At 42.7% G+C, this 22,943-nt stretch overlaps 1 protein-coding gene across 2 annotated transcripts in view; it reads left to right on the top strand.

The window, feature by feature from the left end:
- Positions 1-22,943, top strand: part of LOC137593080 (netrin receptor UNC5D-like) — a 172,087-nt gene that overhangs the window by 122,414 nt on the left and 26,730 nt on the right. The window contains exons 7-11 of one of the 2 annotated variants that reach the window (XM_068311673.1): positions 1,166-1,330; positions 4,281-4,313; positions 5,994-6,179; positions 9,706-10,065; positions 17,633-17,717. In XM_068311673.1, coding sequence (XP_068167774.1) covers positions 1,166-1,330; positions 4,281-4,313; positions 5,994-6,179; positions 9,706-10,065; positions 17,633-17,717 — 829 coding nt within the window. The remainder of the gene's footprint in view (positions 1-1,165; positions 1,331-4,280; positions 4,314-5,993; positions 6,180-9,705; positions 10,066-17,632; positions 17,718-22,943) is intronic. The other variant, XM_068311674.1, reaches the window with a different exon arrangement.

The following is a 22,943-nucleotide window of genomic DNA, read 5'->3' as shown; positions in this document are numbered from 1 at the left end:
AACACATCATTTGCATCTTAAGTAGCTAAGAAGAAAACAGAAGCAAATACAGAGTGTAGGTAGGGACTATGGAACGCCACCAAAGACGATTACATCCTCACCCACCCACAGCGCTGCATCATTGGTGTCGCTGCTGCCAGAGAATCTTCAGGCGCCATATGGTCTCCCAGTATTTGTTAAGCTAAGCATGATGTGTTCCTCCTTGATCAGATGACAGAGCATGGCAAAGGAATCCCAGCCATTAGGATGCACCAGCAGGCTCTCTTTGTTTCATAGCCCCGCACCAAATCCTATTATATAAATAGGCCTGAGGGTTAATGGGGAGAAAATGTCTGTTAAGCGGTAACACTACATCATTCAGAGTACTGTGTGTCAAACTTAATATATGTGTGTCAGTGTGAGCGTGTGTGTGTGTGTGTGTGTGTGTGTGTGTGTGTGTGTGTGTGTGCGTGTGCCTGTGTGTGTGTGTGTGTGTGCATGTGTATGCGACACCAGTGGAAAGGATGGACCCCACAAAGTAGCAAAGATAAGTGGGTCCCCACAAGGGACAAACGTGAGTATGTGTGTGCACGCGCGTGTGCGCGTGTGTGTGCGTGTGTATGACACCAGTGGAAAGGGTGGACCCCACAAAGTTGCAAAGATAAGTGGGTCCCTACAAGGGGGTAAAAGTGAGTGTGTGTGTGTGTATGTGTGTGTGTGTGTGCGTGCGTGTGTGCGTGTGTGTGTGTGTGTGTGTGTGTGTGTGTGTGTGTGTGTGTGTGTGTGTGTGTGTGTGCGGCCACCAGGGAAAGATTTTTTTAATGTGTGTAAATACAACACCAAAATGAAGGTTGAGACACGTAACAGATACGGCGTCTGTCCTTCCTTTAAACTGGACACTCATCGTTTTATCTTGAAGAGACGGTTTAGGAGTCAAGGTAAAGTCAGACAAACAGTGTTGTTGGACTTAATAATGCAATAACATCACCATGGCAACCAATGTTTATGTTTAGGATGAGAGTTCAGTCAGCAGCCAGAGGTCATCAGAGGGTACCCACGAGGAACTGAAAAATTCATGAATACCAAAAATAATAATCATTTGTGTGACTGAAATCTTATTAGTAGCATGTATTAATAAACTTTAAAGTTTTTGTAGGAAATATATAAAACTTTTGTCTCATTGCAGTTGATGGAGGCTGGGACGAGTGGAGCGACTGGACCGCATGCAGCAGTCAGTGTGAGCGGCAGCGAACTCGAGAGTGCAACTCCCCGACGCCAAGGCACAGAGGCAAGATGTGCGACGGGAACAGCGAGGCCACCGAGAACTGCACAGATGGATTATGTACTCAGAGTAAGGCTCTTCTCCCTGCTGGGCTGCATCATTATCATCGTCACCGTTCCTCCATCAACATCATATGTAGCAGCGAAACATGGAGAATCATCGCAGGCATGTTTGAACAGGAGGCGTGCATCGGATTAAAGATCTCACTGCGGTTTGACACATATGCCCAGTGCATGTTAATGTCAGCGCGCTGTTCTTAGTGGAGGGGTGGGGCTGGTCTCTTGACATGTTGTATGTGATACTGAATCTGTCACAGTGCACACATTCATTTTTAAATCATGCTTGACATTTGGATTGAAATGTCATAGTATTGCTGCACACGCAAAGATTACGATATTTTACACACTAGAGTGGTGCTTCTGTTAACCCCTCCTAGAAAGAAGAAAATATTTGGTGTGTGTGTGTGTGTGTGTGTGTGTGTGTGTGTGTGTGTGTGTGTGTGTGTGTGTGTGTGTGTGTGCCAGGTGAAAACAACCTTACACCATTACAGAGCAGTAAATCCTCCCTGCCATGCTGTTAATTACAGCTAATGATGTGTTACATGTGCACGTGAAAGCGCCACCGCCACCTACTGTAGCGGATGTGTAAATACACTTTGTTCTGTTGCATCAATGATAAACAAATGGTAGTTTCCCCCATTTGCTTACCCTCCCTCTCCCCCCCAACGGTGCTGTGAGTAACAGCAGATGTGAGTAATGAAAGCAGTGCGGGGATTAGCATGATGCTAATGCTGCTTCACAGTTGGTACAATGGAGCGTCTTTTTTTTTACCAGGAACCCAGCTTGTTCATAGTTAACACTGAGTGTCTTTTTACCTTTTCCCACACTCACACACTCACTTTTATCAATGTTTATCCACAGTTAGGAAAACAATCATAAAGAATGAATGAAACATAAAAGTTAGAACACACGAGTTACATCTTTACTGCACCGACAAGAATGAGATCCGGGCTCAGTTGATGTTGTATCCATCCGCCAACTAGTGGTGGTGTCCTGAAGCACAGCTTGTATTTGGAATTTTTGCTCGTATGTCGAACGGTATGGACAGAGCGACGGCTTGTATCTCAAAAACCAAGTATGTCGAGCAGCTCTCATCTGGAGGTACTACAATACTAGAATACTCATACTTAATACTCTCTTTAAGGGGACATATGAGGAAACCAGGGACCTAATCTGATTTTCAGCAGAAATAATTTTGCTGTCAATCTGCTTTGGACTGAGTGGCCTGACTTGCGGATTTGTTTGTCAGTGTATAAATGTCTGTGACGATTATCCAAACCATAACGTAACCCATCATTCCTCTATTTTCAGTCAAAAAGCGAGGAGAACGTAGCAGGAGGGTTTGAGTTAGAACTGGGATTGAGCCCAAATTAGCTGTAAGGTTCAATGACGCTGGGTCTTACTCCAGCCGCCAGTAATTAATTTATTCGACAGACTTGCATTCATTTTGTGAGTTCATCAAACTATAATATGTAAGTCCTGGCTGTGGTCCACTCTGCATGCTGTCCAGAGGGTTCATCCTTAGTTAACGCCTGCTCTCTGGAAAATACATTTTGATTGTTTTTCTCTTACCGCCCAAAAGCAGTTGGTTAATGTTAAAATTAGGATTAGCTAAGCAGCTACCTGCTTCACCGCCAAATAAATTAACCGCTGTCAGTCACACTTTAGCATTGTGGGACTTGTTGATAGCACTTACCATGAGGTGTAATGATGGTTTTCATAGTAAATTATATTACATTCATAATTCATCATGACAACAAACAATAGCATTTAAATAATTACCCTGACAGTCATACAACAATATAAGTGTGACTCATAATGTCTGTTTTATGGATTACTCACATCTATGACGTCACGTGTTCTATTCTATAAGAATTATTACTCCTGAAGTTATTAGCACATTTTCATTAACTCAAGCAGTAATCCGTTATTCTCTCTATATTCTCTATAGAAGGTGAGGATATAGACGTGAACTAAGATCTACCGACATCGATCCTGAAGAAAACTACCATTAGTAAAATAGATATTTTATAGAATGAATGAAACCAGTGTGATTCAGATCAGATTTCAGGCACATAATGATGGTCAAAGTGGAACTGGACCGTTGCTTTTATGCACAAACTGGCTAAGGTTTGCTCCTATGAGAGACATTCCTTTATAAACCCTGTTAAAGGTGGTCATGTCTTATCATCTGTCCCATCAGTCCATCATCCAATAGAGACCTGAGCTTAAAGCTGCTCATCAGTCACATCTGTAATGCTTTACGACTGCTGATCCAATGTCTTTGAGTGCAGCCGCATTAGGAGTGCATGATAATGCACGATAAATGTTCCTGGAGTACTGGACATGTTTTCAAATAAAGACTTTATTATTTATACGTTATTCACCACTTAACCACAAATGGAGACCAATACACGTGTTATTATTGGACAGTTATTGGAATTTATGATGCATTAACTCCTGGTTGGAACAAAACGTATGTCGTTTAATGTTACCCAATGTACAACCCGAAGGCAGGAGCTTAATTTATGGACAATGACTCTTGAAATCAAGGTGTTGTTCTATTTGCTCAGCCTTAGAATGTAGCTATAATTCCTTTCATTTTATTTTTATCCTACATTTAAAAGAAAAATGGAGGATAAGGTTTGAAAGTTATGTGGCAGCATTTCTCTTAGATGACTCAATCTTGTTTCGAGGACTTGGTTGGAGATGATTAATTCACTCAGAGGTATTTCCGAGCCTTTGAGCGGTTTGAACTTCACCACCTTTATCTATGGTGATATGAGGATGATAATGATCTCTGCCTGGCCATTATCAGATACTGTACATTCAGCAGAGGGACTCTTCTCTACTCGGGGTGTTGGATCTTAAACCAGGCTTGTTAGTCACTTCACAGCGGCTCAGACCTTAATCACCACTTTCTCTCCTCTTTGTCTCATTCTATCTCTCTGTCTTTGCAGATCGAAAGCTGCTACATGACGTTAAACCTCAAAGTGAGTCTTCCTCTGTGGATTTCTTTCATCTTCAACCCCCCCCCCATACCACCCCCCACCTGTCACTAAAAATGTAACGCCCAACAATTCTGGGTGCAATCGAGGATATGTTCTAAGTTTAAAGTTAGCCAAAAAAGTAACGACATCCTTTTTGAATTCAATCAGAAATAGAAGTATGCCTTTCATCAGACCAACTCCTGTTTAAACCCAGCAAGAGCTCATTACACATGCATGTAATTACTCAGAGTCTGACTTTTATGGCAGCTGTGACATCACAGCTGTGCTTTTGCCTTTTATTGGTTGTGACAAGTGAGCATGTGCTATGTTGAGGAGAATTAATGGCTTGTAATTGTTGCAAGTGAGCTAATTTGACAAATTTACGGTGCATATTCCTATGGCGGCTTTCAATCACTTGAGTTAGCCTCGGCTAAATGATTGTCAGATGCTAGCCTGAGTGCCCTCATTAGCATGCCACATCAGTGTAAAAGTAGTGCCTGCTGCCTCCTGCACAGACTTCAAGGAAAGCTCAAGTGATTAAATGGGGACAGTATAAGTTATGCGACGACTGATCGCCCTTGTAGGAATACATTTAATTTATTTGCCTCTGATTGGTCCTTGCAACAACTTGCTGATCTCCAGCTATGTCGCCCGGGCTCTGCCTGCCTGCGCTGAGAGATATCCATCATCGCTATTGAACAAAGGCCGGTGGGTTCTGAAGGCAGTTAAGCTAATCACCCTCCATGTTAACAGCTTGAGTGTGATATGTAACAGTTTAAAATAATGGCTGGTTGTGGATGTTCATTTATTTCTCTCTGGTGCACGGTGCGGCATAGATAAGACAGATGGTCTGCCCTATCTTGCAGCTAGTCGCTTCGCGTTGTTTCATCTCCATGTTTGAGCCGGCGTCAAGCAGTGTAGCTCCTGCCATGACCTTGAGTGTCTACAAGAGATAACAGCAGTGCTGCCTCAACCGCTGCATTATCACCAGCGTAACTCGACCACCAGCAGTATGGTCAGAGATCCTGGGGTGTCTGTCTTGCATGTCTAATCTATTCTGGAGTCGTTAGCCACAATCAGAGATGAGAGGTTGCTACGGAAGCCTGGGAACCTCCCCTCCACCAAATAATGAGTGACATCACAAAAATTTTGAAGTCAGTCCTTCCAGTGCTTCACATATGCAGTCATACTCCCTGGGAACAGTTAGGAGTATGAGTATTGAGTATGGCAAATACAGTATTTTCTGCACTATAAGGTGCATGTGATTATAAGGTGCGCCTTCAATGAATGACCTATTCAAAAAATATAAATTAATTCATTAATGAATAATAATAATAATAATAATAATATAATAATAATAATAAAAGTCATATATAAGGCGCACTGGATTATAAGGCACATCCCTCTAAAAGGTACATCTGATTATACAGCGCACCTTCAATGAATGGCCTATCTTTAAACTGTTTTTATATATTAAGGCGCACTTAATTATAAGGCGCACTGTCGGTTTTTGAGAAAATTAAAGTGTTTTAGGTGCGCCTTATAGTGTGGAAAATACTGTATATACTGTAATTATACCATATAATTGGACTGTGGAAATCAACATGGCTGGGTCTGTATTAGCAACACTCATCCAACGACTGTATTTACATGTTTTATCTTCATGTGTCTCATGTGCTTCAGGTATGGACAGCTCTAACGATGTGGCTCTATACTCTGGCCTGGGAGCCGGCATCATCGCCGTGGCGATCTTGGTGGTGGCTGTTATGCTGTACAGGAAGAACCACAACGAGTACGGCGTGGACGTCATCGACTCCTCCGCGCTCGCTGGGGGTTTCCAGTCTTTCAATTTCAAGACGACCAGACAAGGTAAAAGAGAGCGCCATCAACTTTGTCCTGACAGACGCCAGACAGCTGCAAGGCCAGAAAGGCAGAGCCATCAAAGAGCTGCCGTGACAGGCCAACGCCGGAGATTGATGGCATGTGTTTGCATCAAGAAGCATTGGCGTTCAGCTTCCCTATCTGCTCTGGATTTACACCACCATAATCAGTGAAAGGGCCTGTCTTTCTGTTTTGACAGACCTGTTCCTGTCTTATTGTGATGCAGGTGACAACAAATCTTTGAAGGGGACGGCTCCGCCCTGCCCCGCAGACCACACATTTGACTGTCAGGCAACCAATCTCCTCAGATTACACTGGCCTGAAGCGCTGATGGATGAATGCGAGGGGTCTGGAACAGTGAACATTGATTCAATTTTTGTTGTGCACTGCAATAACTTCTGTTGGTTATACGGCTGTAGCTTCACTACAGGTATTCAGATTGATGTCACTGACACTTCTGGGTTAGCTCAAGTAATAGCCATCGAGGTGAGGGGTGATCTATCCTCCCTGCCTCAATGACAGCACAGAGAGACAATCTACCTGAGCCCATGCTGTTCTCCCTTTTCCCCCATAGTCCTAGCTCTCTTTCTCACCCCAGGAAGGGTGGGTGGAAGAGCGAACAGAGTATGGGCCGGGCCTACCTTCAACATGTCATCAATCCTAGTTTAAATAGGCCAGATCTCCCCCCCATGCCTGCCTGCTGTACCCTCCACAGGGCACAATCATGTCTCTCCATTTTCATCAGTTCCAGCCCAGTTGGGGCTTCCCAACAAGGCAAACACATCTCCTGTTGTTCATATTACCTTTTTTTCTGCCTGGAGTACGTTGGTATTATACTGTCCTTTGCATAACAGAAAGTTTTACGGAGTAAATCACCTCTTAAATATGCATTAAGTTGCAAATTATTGGCTTTTTCATCCCAAATAATCACACGAACAAGGTTTTCCATGTTTGCGGATGACTCTCCGCTGGTGGAGCGCTGAACCAGTGTTTGGACCCGGCCCTGTCTCTCCACATTAGTTCTCTTTCTGAGTGATTTTTAATCAGAGGCCCAATTCCAAAGCTATCCCTCAAGGTATTCAACCTGAGGTACATTTCATTAACTTCTCTCATCTCACCACTGCCATTCCATTTTCACGGCGCCATTCTTAAAGATGCACACTCAAGCGATAATCAGATCATTCTCCACTCGACCGGAGGGAAGAAAATTTAGCAGCGATCGAATGTCAGCTGCAGAGAGGCCTCCAGGCTTCAGCTCCGACCAAGAGTGTCCACCGTAAGCTGCTTGTGTTTGTCACTAGTGGGCAGTTTAGGAATTAATTTTCCGTGGAATAGCTTAGTGGCAATTATTCAAAATAGCAAATACTTCTATTCATCATGGACCGAAGCCCTGTTCAGGTCAGGTTTTAAAACTGTGCCTCAAAATGTGATTTAGAAAATGCAAAGACAGCAATTAGTTGACAAGCAAGCCACTTTCACATATATGAATGGATTTATGATTAATTGAAGAGTTTCAATAACATTCAACGTAATTGCTAACTACAACATTGGTAACTTGCAGCCGCATTTGCTTTGTTTTTATTGGGGGTTTTTTAAAGGCAAAGGAAATCAGAGTTAAAAACAATCATTAAAAATGATGAAAACAGAATCCAAAACACAAAAAGGTTTTGTCTTAGAAATAAAGAGGAAAATTAAATCATATTCACACAGTAGAACAAACCAGTGAGGTACTGAGAAGAAGACTAGAGGAAAACACAAAGAATAAATGTGGGAAAGGAAGCGACACTTAAGAGTAAGAAGTCAAACTGAACACAAGGGGGGGCTGATGAGTGACAGGTGGAACACGTCAGTCACAAACACGACATGTTAATTTAAAAACAGGAGGAAAGACGTGGCAGAAATAAACAAAGTAAACCCCAACCATCGATACCAAAAGCAACAACAACACACGTTTGGAAGTCAAACACCAACACGACCCCATAACTCCCATCACAAATCACTCCCCTGGTAATTAACGATTCCCCTAAAAATAAAATGCCATTAGCCTCCCGTGTTGCTACGGGCAGCAGCTGGGCAGCAAGGACTCCGTGACTTCGCCGTTATCTTGGCACGACTCATCCGGGGGGCACCACGTGTCTGAGTCTGCCAGATCGATGCGGCACACTCCTTGCTCCGTTTGGCAGCCGTCACGGATAACGGCACAAGATGAAGACACCCCCCCCCTCCACAGGGTCCACACTGGGAGCTGAAGGACTCCCCTCATTGACAGAGCAGTCACCTCCACCCCTCCTGGCCCTCCCTCGTGTCCTTCAGGAGGACGTGTCGTTGTCCAGAGGAGCTGACTCCAGCAGATGGATTATGGAGATCAAGCTGTGTGTGTGTGTGTGTGTGTGTGTGTGTGTGTGTGTGTGTGTGTGTGTGTGTGTGTGTGTGTGTGTGTGTGTGTGTGTGTGTGTGTGTGTGTGTGTGTGTGTGTGTGTGTGTGTGTGTGTGTGTGTGTGCTCAGTAATTAAATCTAAAGCTCTGACTGTGGCCCTCAGCCCCGGACCTTCTGCCCAGGTTGTGCTCCCGTACCTCTGATCCTTTGGTCGTCTGCCCGGACATGTTGTTTTAGTCGGTGCAGGAGTTTTACTGGTCAGGACACTTAAGCTGACCAGAGGTGTGGTTCTAACAGGACCGTTTAGCCTGTGTTCACATGTTCACTTCAGTCAGTCCCTTTGGAACTGGTTTGGAACAGATATAGAAGGAAATGTCCTCTTGGAAGATTTGAGCTTGGAGGTTACCCTAACACTAATCCTCTACCTCTAGGGTAGAGGTAGAGGAGGATTTTATTGTTAAACCTTCATTTCGGGATTTGTGTGTCAAAATCCAAAAGTTATTCTCCCAAAAAACGAAGGAGACAGATAGGAGAGCAGAAGTGGTCAAGTGTGTTGTAGAGAGTTGTGTTAGTGTCAAAACAGGGTGCAGATCTGAGGAGTAAAACCTTTTCTTTCTTCACACACAATGGTTATTTTCTGAGGCGTGAAATCCATCGCATCCATGCTGTAACCTCTGTTGGACCACGCCCTCGCTCATGTTCGGACACACACCTGCAGCTCAGAGCATGATGAAGGTGTGATGAAGGCCCGGCGGCTGAAGCTCACATCAGCTAACGGGGAAAGTTTTTTAAAGGAACCTGGGAAACAGCATTTTCAAAGTTTACATTTTTACTATTTTGATTATTGCATTGCATGCGTTGCAACTTGTGAAACTACAGTGGATCCTCTGATAATATTAATTACATATTATTAGTGTTTTCTTCCTGTTTTTTTCTTCAGCTTTTCAGGCTTTGAACATTTTTCAACTTTTGTTTTGCTAAATCAAGAAATGACCCAAAAAAATAGGGCAATCTTGACCTTGTTTCGTTGGATCTGGGACACCAGTGAATTTCGTTATCCCATATGAGAGGAAACAGAGCTTTCATTCATTAATCAAGCCTTTGCCTACATCTGATCCTGTCTTTCTATGTCTGCAGGAAACCCGCTGCTCCTCAACTCGGCCATGCAGCCTGACCTAACTGTGGGCCGGGCATACAGCACCCCCCTCTGCTTCCAGGATGGCACCGACAAAGAGCTCTTTGACCCCTTACCGGACATCAAGGTCAAAGTTCAGAGCACCTTCATGGTTTCGCTGGGTGTGGCTGAGCGGGCTGAGTTCCACGCCAAAGCGCCGGCTGAAACCTTCCCACGAGACCTGGGCCGGGACTGCTGCACCGTGGACCGACGCAAGAAAGGCCTGCTCACCCTCAATGGACCCCTCAGCGCCAGCCGAGAGCAGCGGAGGATTAACGGAGTGTTCGGGCGCCCTGGAGGACGTCTGGTGGTGCCCAACACCGGTAAGGCCAGCAGGAAGTTGTTTAGGATGAGGTCCAGCATCTTTTCTCACTCTTATGAGTTTACCCTGATTTAAACTAAGCCATTATGGGCAGGTTACAACTTTATTGATATCACATAAAAGCACAGAAAAACAATCTGTAAAGGAAATAGTGTAAAATTACATAATCAAAGATTTATCCACTCCAAAAAAAAAATAGAAACAAGAGGAAGATATGCAGATTTTCTGGTTACAATCATCTTGTCATTTTTGCCAAAGCCCCCCTGTGGTATCTCCCAGATTACCGAGTCTCAGGCTGAGAAGATAAAAGATGAGAACTATCTTTTCTGCCGACAGCACAAGTCAGTCAGTCTGGTACGGGGTTTACCTCTTATTTCACCATCTCCTGAGAAGATAAAGCGCTTTTGTACATTTCTGGAAAATAATGTCCATGCTTTGCAAAAGCTCTGTGAGCCGTGCAACGTTCAATTTCCCTAAAGGATCCAGAGACTAAATGACTGTAAAGCGGTCGCTTTGATGCATCTGAACCTTAATGAGAATCAGAATTGTGTTTATTGCCAAGTTTGTTTTGGCAAAGTAGGAATTTGCTTTGAGCATGATGAGAAGGACAGAATTTTAAAAAAGAGCAAAATATGACATGATGAAAGTACTTCATTAAGTTGAGGATTATTGTTAGCAAAACAAGATAATAATTGTTGATCCCACAAGATCCCATAATTCACTGAATGTTAGTTTTTTCAGTCGCTTACAAGCGTTTGTCCAAACAGCAGTCACATTTTCTAAACTCTTAACACAGACTCACACCTAGAAAGCACAATTGTCCAAATGGTTAATTTTCTTCTCAAGAACACATTTTGTCTAATAAACACTAACTCTTCATTTCAAAAGAGAATACATCTTTTTCTGTACGCACACTTTACCAAAACACTAGATATTTGACTCAAAATGAAATCACTGTGTCAAACAATAATGTTTGTTTTCACTTCATTAAGTACAAGCAGTCAATCAAAGTACACCAGGCTTCAAAATACTGGGTATTGTTCACATTACAAAAGTTGCATAAACTTTCATGTTTCAATTTCGCTGGTATTCTCCTGCAAAATGTACACAAAATTTCTTGGTTGGGAGCTTTATGTCCACATGCAATTTTTACATTCAAAAGTGTTCCAGTAAAGAGCATTATATACTGTATATACACTGTAACTCGAGCATTACACTATTGCTCTTGTGATGTGTGCAAACAGCCGAGCTACTTTAACTTAATAAATTGTGGCCATCAGAAGTTCCCTTCTTTGAAAGGTTTGTGTCATGTAGTCGATTACACTACAGCGGTTTCAGGCAGCATTGCTATGACAACCAGCTAAACTGAGTCGGTACGATTGTGGACCAGAAATGAACCTCTATATAAGTACCTGATGGCAAACCATGAAGTGCAAATGCATTAAGCTCAGGGAGTAAATATACCGGATTTAATGTGTCAGAATATGAAATGTTGTTCTCCAGCAGTGGTTATTGATCAATAATACTGGACCTATATCTTTTGATTTGCACATACCTGTGCATAATAAGATAATAAATCAGTATGTGCACTTTAAACACGCACAACACATACAAATCTATTATTTCAACAGAAAGGAGATACAAATCACAGGGAGAAAAAAAGGAAAAGTGATGCCAGACAATAAACCAAACATCTTTTTTAACTGCCTCTCATTGGCCCCTTGTTTCTATTCTGCATGAATTCTTCAGCGTTATATATCGTAAGCTGTTGCTAAGATCAATCACTGCCGTTGCTAAGGCAGGTAGCTGTTTGTTATTCCTCCACATCCTCGCTGGCTCTCTCAGGCAAACAGGGGTCACATTCTCATCATGTCTCCCCAACACAACTGGAGGAGTTTGCATGGACCTTTACTGGCGTTGCCGGGTCAACAGTCGGCGTGTAGCGCTGCACTTACAACCTCCATTCTGTGCTCCTTGTGGACCCGCTGGCGTTGAGGTGAAATCAGCCTCTTGCAGTTGTCTTTTCGGGCTGAGGGGTCTGTGTGTTGCTGTCAAGTGCAGCACTCACACTGCCTGTCTGCAGAGACTGCTATTCATTAGCCTGAGGAAGCAGCGTTAGGCTGCACTTGACTGCAGATTACTGAAGCTTTCGGGGCACTTCTGTGATAAAAAAAAACAAAACAAAAAAAACTGAAATAGCAGCATTCTCTGCATCTGAATGATTCAAATCACCTTCTGATGTTTTGCAAGGTGGATTCAAACATTATTCACTGCAAAAAATTTGATTTAAGTGTAATATTGTAGTACATATATTTCCAGAGCATCTGCTCTTCAAGTCCAGATGACTTTAGTTAATCCACAGACTATACTTTGGACATATGTGATAGATAATCAGTGTAATTCAATGTTTGCTTCTCATTCATAATAATAGACACTTCGCCAAGACTCAAACCCACAATCCAGATTAAAGTATATCTTGAATTTGTCAAACTCATATACTTTTATGTCTGTGTCATCTCAGCTCCAAACAAAGATGGCAATTCAGTTTTCATATCTTTCATACAATTTTGAGACCTCTTGACTTTTAGAAGATAGTGGTGCAGTTTAGCTTTGGTCAAACAGTTGACCCTGTAAACACAAAGCACAGTGGACTGGAGCCCAAAGAAGGAATACAGTAGTCTTCATCCTTTTCATTTGAAATTACAAAAGTAACTGAAATATATATACACACACACACACACACACACACACACACACACACACACACACACACACACACACACACACACACACACACAGTATATTTGTCCATTGCAAGATATTTTTATCCTTGATTGATCATTACTACCAGTTTTACTGGTTTTTCATTGGTTTTAACTAGGGCTGTCACTTTAACACGTTAATTAGATTCATTAATTATGCTGCAAATTAACGCGCTATAAAAATTAACGCAATTAATCGTGAGTGGCAAGTCAATGCACAAGCATTTTTAAATTTGGCCCATTGAGGGACCCGGAGGGTGCAGTGATGTCACTTCCTACCTTCGCCACGAGTCAAAAGCAGGGCGACTGACAACAGAGATGGACGTGACACAGGAGAGCCACGCAAGTCAACTCGGACCTTTGGGTAGAAAGTTTATTTCTAAAAAGAAGACTGGACTATCAACAAAAACGCAGTGATTCTGCGCTGCAGACGCCTCCGTCAGTTTGCCCCAGGGCAGCTGTGGCTACACACGTAGTTACCCCATCACCAGGTATGAATGAGGAGTGAATGAATAATGGGTCCGATGTAAAGCGTCTTTGAATGTCCAGAAATGCGCTATATATATCTAATCCATTATTATTATTATTATTATCATCATCATCATTATTATTATTATTATTATTATTATTATTATTATTATTATTATTATTATTATTATTATTATTATTACTTGTACCTTTTGTAAAATAGAATCTTCATATCACCGAAGCAGCTCCAGCCTAACGTATCATTTAAATGCAAAACATGTGAAGGACAGAGTTGAACGTTATCTTACCCTTTTAAAGGAAAAGCCTGTTAGCATCTTGCTATTGATGTTGCCTTATTTAGAGGCAGGTTATACTTTTCATTTTGAATTGCTGTATTGAGTCAGCTTTAGTATTCATTCTGATTTAGACTCTGCTTATGTGCCTATTTGAGACTCAGCCTTATTTTATTTCTGAATTTTATTTATTTTATTTAACTGTATTCGTATTGCATTTTTGAGAAATGCCCCTGGCCTCATTGGTTTGCTGATGTGCTTGAGCTTTTTTCTTTTGAATTTCATTTATAAAGCACACCTAACCAATAAAAATGTGGATTTCAAATCTTCTCTTCTTGGTGTATTATATTGATTAGTCATGCAGTACAATTTTGTAATGTCCTAGAATTCAAATTCTTTATTTGGGGGCCTTTAGCAGGTATGAGATTAAAATGCAATTAATTAGATTAATTGATTACAAATCCTGTAATTAATTAGATTAATTATTTTAATCGCCTGACAGCACTAGTTTTAACCAATGAAACTGGTAGTAATGATCAATCAAGGATAGAAATATTTTTGTTTCAAAAGTTTTTCTTTTTTCAATCCAGAGTGATGGAAACTATGAAAGGGTCACAAAAATTACATTAATTAGAAAAATTACTTGGAAGAAAAATGTCCTTTGTTTTTGCTTTTTGTATTTCATGACATCTGCTACTTTTCTGGGATGTGCTAAATGCCACAAAAACAAAGTGAGGTAAAACATACTATGTTAACACAGGCAAATAGAAAAACTACAAACAAACATTTAACAACTCATTTTATACCAGAAATCCAGTTGTTACTGACCCACAGTTGGCTGATGTTCTTTAGAGGTGTAACAACAGCCTCCACTAACACCAGCACAGAAGGTTTATTTAATAAATTCAAACTGCCTTAAATACACATTTCACTTCACAGCTATTATTCACTTTCAACAGAGCTAACAAAAACGAAATCTGTCATCTCCCACCCTTCTCCTCTGAACCTTTTATTTGTAAAGAAGTTATTTTATTCCCTCCCCTGTGTGAATGCTTTACCAGGCAGGGCAGCGGCTATGCACACAAATCTCCATTTGCTTCTTAAAAAAAAAAAAGAATCAAGAATGTTGCTGAATCAAAAGCGTAGCCTTGCTGTTCTGGAGATCAGATTAAATAGGAAGGTTGTTTCATTTCCTTTACATACAGTTTCCCACTTAACCTCAGTCATAAGATGATTCCTTCATCCATTTTCAGTCTTTCTCACATAAATACAGGCCTTTTATTGTTCATCAGTGCAAGTCTGTGGAGAAAAATTGGCCCAAGTTGGACAAACCACTGCAGTGAACTCACAAATGCTTCCACGGTTTGATTCCGTGCCAGATGTCAGTGTTTTTACTGCTGGTGCAACCAGACCCTTCCACTGAGCTTCTGTCATCCTGTGGAACCATTTTATTGAAATTATATCCTGTGTGGTGGTATGGTGAGCCAATGGCTACATTCTCCTTGTTAGCCTTTATACTGTATGTCAAGTACAATCAATCAGATTGTATTCAATCAGCCCAAATTGACAAATGACTATTTGCCACTAAGGACTTTACAATCCCTACAGAGTAACTCCCTTTACCCTTAAAACCTTGAACTGAGTCAGGAAAAACTCAGTAAAGACCCTTTACAGGGCAAAAAGAACAGACCTCTGGGAGAACCACAGATGAGGGATCCCTCTCCCCAGGAGATGTTATGAGTACAGAGGACAAGAATCAAGAGGGTCATCAATAATGACCAAGATCCACCATGGTTGAACTGAGTCCATGAACAGATGCAGTTCAGGAACCAGATGGTAGTCCAGGTCAAAATCACTGCCCACTCAATCTATTACCCACCCACATGGTCACATCTGCACTGGACAGACAGTCTCTAACTGTATCATCACAGCCAGACACCGAGAAGTTGGTAAGAACTGTAAGGCAAAGATATCCAGGGGGGAAACTCCCTGAAAACTCAATGATGGCAAAGTTTGAGAGATTCAATGTTGAGGGAGGATGAGGAACAGGACTGAAGGGGCTCAGTGTGTCATGAAATGTCCTCTAGTCTAGTCTATAGCAGCACAAATATGGGCCGTGAGAGTTTCTACCCTACAGAGTTGAACTGGGAGATTGTTCCAGAAGCAAGGTGCTTTACAGCTGAAGGCTCTACCTCCCAGATTAGTTCTTATAGTCTTAGGAAATACCAATAGGCCTGTATTTTGGAAGGGCAGCATTCTAGTATAATGATAGGGCACAAGAGGTGACCTGGCTTTTCAGTGCTTTTTAGGTGAGCAGAATAACCTTTAACTCTATCTAGAGATGATTGGAAGCCCATGCAGAGAAGCTCAAACTGGAGAAATGTGGTGTCTTTGTCTTGTTCCAGTTACCTGTCAATAAAGTTGCAGTAGTCAAAGCTTAGGAGTGACAAACGTTTGAACCAATATTTCTGCATCATTTCGAGACAAGTGCCTGATTTTTGTAATAGCACGAGACTGATCTTGAGATTTGCTTTACGTAACCGCTCCTAGGTTTCTTACAGTATTGCTGTAGATTGACGACATGTTAGTAAGTTTACTATGCCTCTCAGTAATGTGTTTTTGAGGTGAGTAGGTCCAAAGAACACACATTTTAGTTTAGTCATGATTGAGCAGCAAGAAGTTACAGGTCATCCACATTTTAATGTCTTTAAGAACGTCTGTTTATGATTATTGTCATGTTTTCTGACAATTTCCCCACGATGAAGCATGTGAAAAATGAAAAGAACTAGCCGGAGTACTGATCCTGGTAGCACTTGGTAGCTAACAGTGGTGTAAATAGAATAGTCGCCCAAAATGAGTTATGTCTGATTAGTTGGATTTAAACAAGCTTAATGCCAATAAGACGGTCTAATCTTTATATTGGGTTCTGTTTGTCAGTGGTGCAAAAGGTCACACTAAGATGTAAGAGAACGAGTATGATGAAGTCCCTCATCTGATGCATTTAAAGGTTATTTAGTCTGAACTTCATCCAGTTCAGACTCAATGCTATGATGTTTTCAAAAACCTGACTGGAAAATATAGAATAAGAAATTGTAGAAAATCATGTAAATGATTTACTGCCAGTTTTTTTCAGGATTTTAGATGGAAAGGGAAGTTAGATACTGGGTTATGGTTTGCCAGAACCGCAGGGTCACATTGGCTTTTTAAGAAGTAGTTTAATTACAGCTACTTTGAAAGATTTTGGTTTATATATCTGACAATCAGGCAAAAATTGTTCATGTCCAAGTGGATAGTTCTGATAGGGGGAGAGTTGTGTTTAGTTGTGTAGTCAGAATCTGGTCTTGGAGACATGAAAATGATCTAGAAATAATTATTGAAGTGAACAGCTCAATGTTAATTCATGCACAAACTTTTCAATGCATGATCCAGGTCAGCAGAGGGAAGTTTTTTTTGAGTTTGGTTTCTAATAAATGAAATTATATTCTTAAAAATGTTAATAAAATCATTATTAGGTGGGTATATGTTGGAACTGAGTGCTGATTCTGCGCTGGCCTGGCTACAGTTTCAAACTGGAATTGTTCTTATTCTCTGTACATGCCCAGTAGCAGCCTGTTTTTGCAGTGGAAGAGCCGTCTTCTTTATTATGAGGTCTCCTTCCACTCAGTCTGTCCAACTGAGACAGCAGTAGACCCTGACTCTTATGTCCTGTGAGGCAAAATTGCTTTTTCTCAAAGTAGTCTGCTGGATTAGAGCAGCACAGATGAGTTCCCCTCTGGTAAATCCCACCTTAGTCTGCCGACACAGGGAGCATCCGAGATGGCTCATCTGGAGTCACGGCGCCACATGGTCTGTATGATGATGTGCTTTTTGTCATGTGATACAGACCTGCGAGGAGAACGAACAAAAGGTCCGTCATAAGGGCGTCTCTGACATGATTTGTATCACATACGTATGTAAACATGATGGGACACGTGTTCCATCACCCCTGTGCGTGTGACTCGACTCTGACTGGTGCTTATGTGGACACGTTGTGCGTGTTTTCCAGGGGTCAGCCTGCTGGTGCCTCATGGAGCAGTGGCAGAAAACATGTCCTGGGAGATGTACATGGTGATCAATCAAGGAGAAGCCAGGTGAGGCCAGAGTTTACCTGAATACCATTTTGTTTGTGTGCCTGTCCTCCTCTGTCATCCTCATCCTCCATCCTCACCATCCCTCTAATTATTCACATCCTCTCCTCCTTCCGTTACAGCTGTAGCACTTAGCAGGAGGTGCTCACCTGGACCGTCACTTCTCAACACTTTGTTATCTTATTGAAGCAGATTATAAAGTTTAATGCACTCTGTCATTTCTGGCTTCATCACAGCAGAATTACATTCAAGCCTGCTTGATGGCAAATGTATTTTCTTAGTTTATTGCCTGTGCCGAGTTCAGCTTAATGAGCCTTTTGTGCTTCTTATTTTATCTTTACTCATTTTTTTCCCCAAGTATGAAATAAAACAATTTATCAAGCTTTTAAGATAAATTAGATTATTTATTGCGACAATCTTCAAAAGGAACGTCCAGACTTGTGAGGATAATAATGCGAAATCTATCAGTGGTTACGTTTTAAATAATCCATCAATAAAACCAATTAAAAACAGCAGATAACACAAGTAAGGGTAGTAAGTTGACAAGTATAAAGAGTACCACACAACACACAGGCAAGAAAAACCAACCAATGAGGGGAAAAGAGAAAAAACAGATAGCGTAGTGCTGATAACATTTTTGGAGTCAATATACATTCGCAACGAAAATATGAATAGTAGTTAAAATATTTAGGATGACCAGTGGTGGTGCATTCTTCTACTACTGTATTATAGTGAAATGGCCTGAGAGTCACCTGACTTTAGGTTTTTGCCAACATATTTCTCCTGTCATCGTGACATCACGAATTGATACGATGTGTCAAACGTACACGGTGATTGGTGTATGTTCAGCAAAAACAGCTGACACATCGTGTCGGGTGTTTTGTCTTGACCTCCATCTCCGCCGAACCCCTGAGACCGACTCACCGAACCCCTAGGGTTCAAACCCAGGCTAAGAACCACTGTACTAGACATTTATAGACTGAGTGTGTAGAATATTGGATATTAAACCAAAATATATGTTTGAGCTAGTCCTATCACAAAGTTTGGCCCTTTTTTCCTCCAGTAATACCAGCCTTCAGTTTCCCTGAGGGCTGAAACGTGTGGCAGACACAGCCAACCGATGACCTCAGAGACATCCTCCAGGATGTTGAGTGTCCAATTTACCTTAAAAGAGCTCCCAGTTGGAAGTTTAGACTAAGCCAAAGTCGTGACAATGAGCTGTCTCCCCAGTGAAGCACAACAAGTCGTTACAATAGTCTACGGATAAAAGAGAAATGAAGGAAATACATTTATGAATGTCTGGACAGAGGGGTTGATGTGTGACCCCCCCATGGGGCGAGTCCTTCATCTCTATGTCTGCATAGGCAGGCTTTGTGACAGATGGGCCCCCACCGGCCCTGCAGCCTCTCTCCCATTCCCTATAGGGGGGCCTTTAGATGTCACGATATGGGCATTTGCTCCCAGAAGCCCCCCCCCCCCCCCCCCCCCCACAGGTGCTAGTCTGGCTGAGGAGAAAAATGGAGTTGGAGCTGCACAACCCTGGGGCTTTTCGTTTAACTAATGCGCTCGTAGGACGGAAAGTCAAACCTCCAGTCCTCCGATCTCTGTAGAGTCAATATGTAGTTACGTTCTTCACCCGGTGTCAACAACGTGGCGCTCTGGGGGGGGGGGGTCGCGGCCCAGGGATGCTTGTTTAAACCATGATGAATGCGCCGATGAACGGAGCGTGGTGCGCTAGTGAAGAGCCACCAGGCGGGATAGATGTCGCCGATGAGGTTATTCATCTCAGCGGCAGGGGGGGGCATTACATATTCCGATCACAGATCGGTAATGACCCTCGGACGGACTGAGCTTCTCTCCAGGGGGGGGCTTCTACCCCAAAGAGAGTCATCAGGGGGCTCCAGTTTTCTCTGAAATGTCACTGTTTGTTCGCACGACGCCACAAAGTGAAGAGGGGGGGTCCTCCAGATGCACGCTTTAATAGTAGAAATGACAAGGTCGTGGCTCACCATGACACGGTGCTGAGGTGATAACATGCAAACAGGCTTTCATTAGGATTACTCATGATGTTTCACCTTTAAAGTAGGTGTGAGGAGAGTCTCAAAGGATGCAGTTTTGCTCTCAACAGGGTCCTGCTTTCAGAAAAACAGAAAAAGTGACTCGATTTTCCATCAAATCCTCTTTATTTCAGCGTGTCTGAATTGTTTAGTGTGTGTGTGTGTGTGTGTGTGTGTGTGTGTGTGTGTGTGTGTGTGTGTGTGTGTGTGTGTGTGTGTGTGTGTGTGTGTGTGTGTGTGTGTGTGTGTGTGTGTTACCTGCAGCGTTTTAACCAGTCTTTACAAGAAGGTTGTCTGCAGCCTTTCACCTCCTCTTATAGATTATCTTACCTGTCAGCATGAAGCGTCTGGTTTCTCCCACTGGTTCATGTACTTTTGAAATACTTCAAAAAAATATTTCAGTCTCCATCCTGATGGTATTTGGTTTGGACCAAAGAGGTTGCTTTTAAAGTACCTCTTTCTTTCCGCCGCTGTGTGGGGGAGTTGTTTATGGTAGACATCCATATTTTCGCCTGTGGTCTGTTGTGCTTGTCATCTCGCCAGCTGTCAATCACTGCCTTGCATCCTGGCAGGCCGGAGGACATGCAGAGAATTACATCCTTTCTTTGCTGCTGCAGCATCTGGCCCCCCCAAACTCTGTCCAACCTACTTTTGCTTTTTCAAAGACTTGTCTGAACCATTTGGAAGGTTTGGTTTTTGCTGAGGTCAGTCATATTCCCTTTGACTCTTTTGTGTATTGTTAAGTAAATCCCCCCCAACCTATTGCGGTTGATATGTCATTGTTCTGGTAGAAGGGCTTTTAATGCTCAGACTTCATGAAAGAGAACATTTGCCACATAGAAATGTTACTTGTTGGCTTCTATTGAATCAGTCAATGGAAGAATGATGCACTCACAAAGTTTGCTGCGGTTCTGGAGCGTAAGGGGGCTGGTACCATAGCCGGTGGTGGCGGTGCATTGGCGTGTTGGTAGGCGTGACACGGCTTCCTGCTTAGATTCCCGGCGCTCCGGTCAGAGTTCAGGCTTCCTTCTGTTGGTTCCTGGTGGTGGCTGCTCCTGTTTAAAGCCCTCATGGTTCACGGATCTCACGGCACAGATCACCGGACGGTCACATCAGTCACGGTTTCAGTGTCGCCACCAAGGAGACATTACAGATTTAGAAATAAGAGCTGTCAGAGTTACAAACGGATGTCGTTCTTTATGGAAACGTTTGAGCGCCTCGGAGGGAGAATTCGTCTATCCATCTGCAGCACGTTGATGGAAATGACGTTCCATCTACTTCTACCGTCTGACTCAGTAACATTGTTCAAGGACGCCTTCTCCTCACGTCACGCCTTTCTTTCTGTCTCTCTCGCTCTTTAGTGTCACATCCATAGATTTTCAGTCATACGTTGTGAAACGTAGAAAATGCAATTGATCCCAAGCGATCATTAATTGTTGGGTGTCAGTCTCATCTGTAAGTTTCCTCTGTTCAGCTCATGTGTTAGTTTTACTGAGGCATCCAGACACCTGAAAGCTGCTTTCACACATTTTCCATTTTAATATGCTTTGGTAACACTATAAATAACACGCTTATAATGTTTCATAGAGTTCATCAGGTGTGATCTGTTCATAATGCCTTCTGGCTAGAACCCTAAACTCACAAGCGTCATGTTAACAGTCAATATTATAGATGTGATGCTAAATTCTAAGTTCAGGTGTGTTATGGATAATCTATAGTGCTGTAATCAGTGGATGCTCCCAGTGCGTTCTACACTATAGACAGGTTCCTCCTGGGGAGTCTGTCTTCTTCAATGAAAATGTGAATTTGCATTATATTACTTCAATAAATACTGCAGCGCAAGGTATGTTAAAGGAAAGAACGGAAGGAACAGCAGGTGGAAATAAGGAAAAAGAAGTAAAGGAGGGAAATGAATTAAGGACGTATGGAAAGGAGAAAGAAAAGAATGACAAGAGGAGTGAAATGAAACAAGATAACAGATGATGGAAGAAAGCAAGGAAGAATGGAGCATAGGAAGGAAATACTGTATTGATCAAGACGTATATATAACAGCAATGAGTAAATTCAGAGAATCTCCAAGGAAGGAAATAAAACAGGAGGCTTGGAAGGAAGGAAGGAAGGAAGGAAGGAAGGAAGGAAGGAAGGAGGGAGGGACAGAAGGAAGGAAGGAAGGAGGGAATATAGGAAGGAAGGAAGGAAGGAAGGAAGGAAGGAGGGAATATAGGAAGGAAGGAAGGAGGGACAGAAGGAAGGGAGGGAGGGAGGGAGAAAGGAAGGAGGGAAGGAAGGAAGGAAGGAAGGGAGGGAGGGAGGGAGGGAGGGAGGGAGGGAGGGAGGGAGGAAGGAAGGAAGGAAGGAACGAAGGAAGGAAGGAAGGAAGGAAGGAAGGAAGGAGGGAGGGACAGAAGGAAGGACGGAAGGAGGGAATATAGGAAGGAAGGAAGGAAGGCAGGAGGGACAGAAGGAAGGGAGGGATGGAGGGAGGGAGAAAGGAAGGAGGGAAGGAAGGAAGGAAGGGAGGGAGGGGGGGAGGGAGGGAGGGAGGGAGGGAGGAAGGAAGGAAGGAAGGAAGGAAGGAAGGAAAGAAGGAAGGAAGGAAGGAAGGAAGGAAGGAAGGAAGGAAGGAAGGAAGGAAGGAAGGAAGGACAGAAGGAAGGAAGGAAGGCAGTTAGGAAATGAGAAAGGATGCAACAAAGAAAGGAGTTTACCACAACCATGCTCTCACTCGACAAACGTTCAGACATCAACAGCATGTTCCTCGGGACCAATTAGCTTTCAGTACCAGAGAAAATGATCACATGATGACACTTTAAACATGGCTTCCGAGTCCTGATGCCGCCAGTCCTCAGCATGGATCGAGGTTGCTGTTAGGGAACACTTCATAGAGTGTGCAGCGTGGAGAGGATGAATGTGCTCATTAAACTTTAATGCATTCAGCCCATTAGATTTGGTACAAGGGCAGATTGTGACCTAATGGCAGTGCTTGAAGAAAGACCAAGGGATCATGAAAACTATTACAGATCATCCTCTGAGGATGGATGGATGGATATAAACTACAGATTTCATGAAAACAGCACTGTGGTTGACATCTTTTGCCTTAAAATGATAGAAGCAGATGTGCTGACTGGACAGAACCAGTGGCACTGCAAACAAGGCCCCACCAAACAACTTT

Source organism: Antennarius striatus, chromosome 3 (genome assembly GCF_040054535.1).
Source record: "Antennarius striatus isolate MH-2024 chromosome 3, ASM4005453v1, whole genome shotgun sequence".
Taxonomy (NCBI): domain Eukaryota; kingdom Metazoa; phylum Chordata; class Actinopteri; order Lophiiformes; family Antennariidae; genus Antennarius; species Antennarius striatus.
The sequence above is the reverse complement of the archived record's forward strand: the minus strand, read 5'-3'. Positions and strand labels throughout refer to the sequence as shown.